General features: G+C 51.5%; 3 protein-coding genes across 5 annotated transcripts in view; 1 reads left to right on the top strand and 2 right to left on the bottom strand.

The window, feature by feature from the left end:
* Window positions 1–6,000, bottom strand: part of LOC306919090 (lysosomal cholesterol signaling protein-like) — a 51,137-nt gene that overhangs the window by 20,599 nt on the left and 24,538 nt on the right. For all 3 annotated transcript variants that reach the window (XM_079531925.1, XM_079531927.1, XM_079531926.1), the window contains 2 exons: window positions 4,301–4,384; window positions 4,042–4,165 (listed from right to left, as the gene is read on the bottom strand). In XM_079531925.1, coding sequence (XP_079388051.1) covers window positions 4,042–4,165; window positions 4,301–4,384 — 208 coding nt within the window. The remainder of the gene's footprint in view (window positions 1–4,041; window positions 4,166–4,300; window positions 4,385–6,000) is intronic.
* Window positions 1,003–1,704, bottom strand: LOC306919091 (small ribosomal subunit protein uS12m-like; the record flags this gene model as incomplete). Its single annotated transcript, XM_079531928.1, has 2 exons — window positions 1,003–1,355; window positions 1,620–1,704. The coding sequence occupies 2 exons, from the start codon at window positions 1,702–1,704 to the stop codon at window positions 1,003–1,005; spliced, it is 438 nt and encodes a 145-aa protein (XP_079388054.1).
* Window positions 4,884–6,000, top strand: part of LOC306919089 (protein farnesyltransferase subunit beta-like) — a gene marked incomplete at both ends in the record, with an annotated part of 1,692 nt that continues 575 nt past the window's right edge. Inside the window, one exon of the mRNA XM_079531924.1 lies at window positions 4,884–5,838. Coding sequence (XP_079388050.1) covers window positions 4,884–5,838 — 955 coding nt within the window. The remainder of the gene's footprint in view (window positions 5,839–6,000) is intronic.

Below are 6,000 nucleotides of genomic sequence, written 5' to 3' on the forward strand. Positions count from 1 at the left end.
TGGCTTCCAAAGAGTTAAAATAAATCGTCAAATCGTGCATCTTTCAAAACAGGCCTAAAAACCCAGCTTTCAGCAGGCAGAGATTAAAACAGGGTGCATTTTGCATCCCAAAACGCAGTTTATAGTTAAGGGACTCAATAAAACAACGACCTCTGCATCCACGGGATGCACTACGGTACTCAGCATGTACAGTAATGTCGTTGAAGTGGGACTCATAAAATGTCCCTGGGACTCATCTAAATTCTAAAAGACCATCCCTGCATCCCGGGACTCATTACATTGAAAACCTGTTTACATCACTGAGCAGGCCCAAAGGAGAGGAAATGATCCTTCATTTCAGCAGGTGATCACCTTCCTTTTCCCCCCACTCTGTACATAGAGTGGCTCAGGAGGTAGAGCAGGTCGTCCAATGATCCATGGGTCGGCGGTTCGAATCCCGGCTCCTCCTGTCTACATGTCGAAGTATCCTTGGGCAAGACACTGAACCCCAAATTGCTCCCGATGTGCTGGTTGGTGCCTTTCATGGTTTCCGCCGCAATCGGTGTATGAATGTGTGTGTGAATGGGTGAATGTAATGCACAATCTATGTAAAGCGCCTTGGATAAAGGCGCTATATAAATGCACCATTTACCATTTACCATAGTTTAAAATTTTTCCTAAAATGATTTTGATTTTGTTGTTGTTATTGATGATATTGTCATGTCTATGAATTGATTGCATAGGGCCCAAATGGAAACAAGACCGCAAGGACCTTTGTCTGACTGTACTCTGTTAGGGTTAGGGTTAGGGGTTAGGGTTAGGGTTAGGGGTTAGGGTTAGGGTTAGGGGTTAGGGTTGTCTGACTGTACTCTGTTAGGGTTAGGGTTAGGGTTGTCTGACTGTACTCTGTTAGGGTTAGGGTTAGGGTTGTCTGACTGTACTCTGTTAGGGTTAGGGTTAACCCTAACCCTAACCCTAACCCTGTTTGTTCATGTTGTGTTCAATAAACTACTCAATGGGAGCCTAGTGTTTTGTCTTCACTACGTGACCACAGTCATATTTCCCCCTGACCACGGTCAGCTTGACCCCGGGCAGGTCCTGCGTGCGGCCCCCCTCCACCAGCACCACGTTGTGCTCCTGGAGGCTGTGCCCCTCCCCGGGGATGAAGACCACCGCCTCCTTGCCGTTGGACAGACGGACTCGGGCACACTTACGATTGGCCGAGTTGGGTTTCTTGGGCTTCCGGATCATGGTCTTCAGAACGACCGCCTTCAGCTGAGGACGACCGAACGTGGCACCGACGTGTTTAGGCGGCGCTTTGGGTTTCCCCTGGCGGTGCATCTGGTTCAGGGTGGCCATTGTTCTGATGCTAAGGCCTGGTCCCGTCCGCGTGAAGGAGCAGGAGGTGGCCATTGTTCTGATGCTAAGGCCTGGTCCCGTCCGCGTGGAGGAGGAGGTGGCCATTGTTCTGATGCTAAGGCCTGGTCCCGTCCGCGTGGAGGAGCAGGAGGTGGCCATTGTTCTGATGCTAAGGCCTGGTCCCGTCCGCGTGGAGGAGGAGGTGGCCATTGTTCTGATGCTAAGGCCTGGTCCCGTCCGCGTGGAGGAGCAGGAGGTGGCCATTGTTCTGATGCTAAGGCCTGGTCCCGTCCGCGTGGAGGAGGAGGAGGACTGGGACACTCGTAGAAGAGATGTGAACATCGGTCTAAGACTCCACAACGACATCGCCCCTGCTTGTATAGTCCTCGACCTACGGTAGGTAGGTAGGTAGGTAGGTAGGTAGGTAGGCCGCGGCTGGTTTTACAGTCAACACATCAGCAGGACCTCGATGGATAGAAGCTCTGGGCCTTTCTGTGTCTTTCCACAGCAATGTGTAATCTAATGTTTATGTTTTCTGCTAAATGCCTAGTGTATATTGTGGTATCACCCGTACTTATATAGGTGCACCTGTCCAGATATAGTGGTACCTGTCCAAATATGGTGTTACCTGTCCATTTATAGGTGCTGTACAACCACAGGGTGTCACCTGTCCAGATATAGTGGTACCTGTCCAAATATGGTGTTACCTGTCCATTTATAGGTGCTGTACAACCATAGGGTGTTACCTGTCCATATATAGAGGGTATGCGTGTGACATCATCATCATACCCGGAAGTTATGCGGGAACGCCTACTGAGTGGCAAAACACTACTTTCTGGCCTCGACAGCCCAGACATCCAAACAGAAAAGTCCTGATTGCATTAGACGATGTTAAAGTCCTGATTGCATTAGACGATGTTAAAGTCCTGATTGCATTAGACGATGTTAAAGTCCTGATTGCATTAGACGATGTTAAAGTCCTGATTGCATTAGACGATGTTAAAGTCCTGATTGCATTAGACGATGTTAAAGTCCTGATTGCATTAGACGATGTTAAAGTCCTGATTGCATTAGACGATGTTAAAGTCCTGATTGCATTAGACGATGTTAAAGTCCTGATTGCATTAGACGATGTTAAAGTCCTGATTGCATTAGACGATGTTAAAGTCCTGATTGCATTAGACGATGTTAAAGTCCTGATTGCATTAGACGATGTTAAAGTCCTGATTGCATTAGACGATGTTAAAATCCTGATTGCATTAGACGATGTTAAAGTCCTGATTGCATTAGACGATGTTAAAGTCCTGATTGCTAAACAATGTTAAACGGCATTAAACTCACTTTGCCACTCGATTTCCCATTCTCTTCATGCATGTCTATGTCTGGTACAACCAGAGCCATCGAATAGAAGAGTTACGACATTGAGGGGGCAGAAACCGAGCGCTCGAGCGCTGTTCATGCAGCCTGAACTGAGACAAGCTGGAGTTGGAAATACATTGTTTTCAACGAGGGCGGCGCAAATAAGAGCAATTTTAAGCATGTGTGCAACATGACAACTGTTATAAAGTATTGTACAGTAACAGCTAAAGTCTCTGTAATGTTTATGTTGTACTATTACTACAAAACAATCTCAAATAAAGGGATTTAAGATCATTAAAGCTGGGCTGTTGCCGCCTGGGTCCAATGTATTTCTGCCTACTTCCGGTCCAGGACTTGGCCCTATGTGTTGTCCACATTCTCAATAGAAGTCTATGTAGGAGAGCCTCCATTGGACTGAAGCCACATGAAGTGAACAGAGTTTTCGTAACTCTGTCTTACTCTATAGCTGGGTACAACTATAGGGTGTTACCTGTCTATATGTAGGTGCTGTACAACTATAGGGTGTTACCTGTCCATATGTAGGTGCTGTACAACCACAGGGTTTTACCTGTCCATATGTAGGTGCTGTACAACCACAGGGTGTTACCTGTCCATATGTAGGTGCTGTACAACCACAGGGTGTTACCTGTCCATATGTAGGTGCTGTACAACCACAGGGTGTTACCTGTCCATATGTAGGTGCTGTACAACCACAGGGTTTTACCTGTCCATATGTAGGTGCTGTACAACCACAGGGTTTTACCTGTCCATATGTAGGTGCTGTACAACCACAGGGTTTTACCTGTCCATATGTGCTGTACAACCACAGGGTTTTACCTGTCCATATGTAGGTGCTGTACAACTATAGGGTTTTACCTGTCCATATGTAGGTGCTGTACAACCACAGGGTTTTACCTGTCCATATGTAGGTGCTGTACAACCACAGGGTGTTACCTGTCCATATGTAGGTGCTGTACAACCACAGGGTGTTACCTGTCCATATGTAGGTGCTGTACAACCACAGGGTGTTACCTGTCCATATGTAGGTGCTGTACAACCACAGGGTGTTACCTGTCCATATGTAGGTGCTGTACAACCACAGGGTGTTACCTGTCCATATGTAGGTGCTGTACAACCACAGGGTGTTACCTGTCCATATGTAGGTGCTGTACAACCACAGGGTGTTACCTGTCCATATATATGTGCTGTACAACCACAGGGTGTTACCTGTCCATATGTAGGTGCTGTACAACCACAGGGTGTTACCTGTCCATATATATGTGCTGTACAACCACAGGGTGTTACCTGTCCATATGTAGGTGCTGTACAACCACAGGGTCTTACCTGTCCATATATAGGTGCTGTACAGGGACCCGTAGAGCAGGATGAAGGTCAGGGTTTGACCCAGATGTCCGTCTTCCTGTTTCACCACAAAGTTCCACAGGATCATACACACGCACACCAGGAACTGCAGACAGGAAGAGGAAATGGCCATTAGTTCCACAGGATCATACACACGCACGCACACAAAAAGCCGTGCATAGGAGGGGCTAGCGCCACAAAAGATCACATTGTGTTAATGTATTTTTTCCAACACACTGACCTGTGCCAGGAAGAGATTCAAGGCGAACAGATGAGGGAGTCTGTTGAACTTCTTACTGAGCAGCATCACAGCTATGGTCCACACCTAGAACACGCACGCACGCACGCACGCACGCACGCACGCACGCGCACACACACACACACACACACACACACACACACACACACACACACACACACACAATGTGGTCAAATGTAATATATATATATATATATATATATATATATATATATATACTATACATGCACAGAGCAGCACGTATTTTAATGCTCCCGAATTCCCGTTCTGATGGAGAAAGGATCTGGAAGCCAGTTCCATGATGTCACTGCGATGACGTCACTCATCATCTCTATATTTGAACAGAAACGGCACACAGGCGGTCAGCCACTAATCATCACTGCTCTACACTAGATAAAGCAGAGCAATCCATCCCTATCGACGTCATTCCATTACAGTCATTCCATTACAGTCAGGTGATGACATAGCAGCCACAGCAGCAGCAGTGTGTCAGTCAGTCAAACAGAAGACGGTCTCTCCTCGCCAACGGGAACAGGAAACGAACCAAACGGCCGGCGTCGTCATCATGGAAGAAGCCCCGCCCCCTCCTCCTCCGTCGTCCCGCCGCCTGGGAAAACGCCGCCGCGCAGAAGAGGAGCGTCTGGACGACGACGGCGTGGAGACGCCCACGTCGGCGGAGCAGCGGAGAGTGGAGGAGAGCGTCCTCGCCGCCTACCACAAACACACCGCTCTCGGCGACGGGAATTCTTCGCCACGGCTGCTGAGGGAACGCCACGCCGACTACCTGATGCGAGGCCTGCGGCGCCTGGGGGCGGGGTACAGCGGCCTGGACGCCAGCCGGCCCTGGCTGGCCTACTGGATCCTCCACGGCCTGGAGCTGCTGGGCCGGCCGGTCGACGATACCGTCGCCTCGGACGTGTGCCGCTTCCTGGCGCGCTGCCAGAGCCCCAGGGGGGGCTTCGGTGGCGGGCCGGGCCAGATCGCCCACCTGGCGCCCACCTACGCGGCCGTGGCCGCGCTCTGCACACTGGGCACGGCCGAGGCGTACGCCGTCGTGGACCGGCCGCGGCTGCTCGACTTCCTGCGGTCGACGCGGCAACGTCGGCGGCCCGAGGAGGACGACGGCTCGTTCGCCATGCACGCGGGCGGCGAGACGGACGTGCGTGGCGTCTACTGCGCCGCGGCCGTGGCCTCGCTCGTGTTCCCGTCGTCGTTCGACGGGCTGTTCGAGGGCACGGCGGCGTGGGTGGGCCGCTGTCAGAGCTGGGAGGGCGGGCTGGGCGGCGCGCCGGGCCTCGAGGCCCACGGAGGGTACTCGTACTGCGGCGCCGCCACCGCGACGCTCCTGGCGGGCCAGGCGGGGGCAGCGCCGCTGGACCTCGGAGCCCTGCTGCGCTGGGCCGTGGGCAGGCAGACGCGCTGCGAGGGCAGCTTCCAGGGCCGCTGCAACAAGCTGGTGGACGGCTGCTACTCCTTCTGGCAGGGCGCGCTGCTGGCCATGATCCATGACGCGCTCAGAGGTGACGGAGGAGGAGGAGACGGAGAGGAGTCCGACCCCAGCCGTGACGAAACAGACTTCGTAGAAGAGGAGTCTAAGTTGAGCAGTGACAAAACCGTCTTCGTGGAAGAGTCTAATTTGAGTCGTGACAAACCAGTTTTCAGAGATGAGTCTAATTTGAGCA

This window comes from Electrona antarctica (assembly GCF_951216825.1).
Source record: "Electrona antarctica genome assembly, contig: scaffold_188, whole genome shotgun sequence".
NCBI lineage: Eukaryota > Metazoa > Chordata > Actinopteri > Myctophiformes > Myctophidae > Electrona > Electrona antarctica.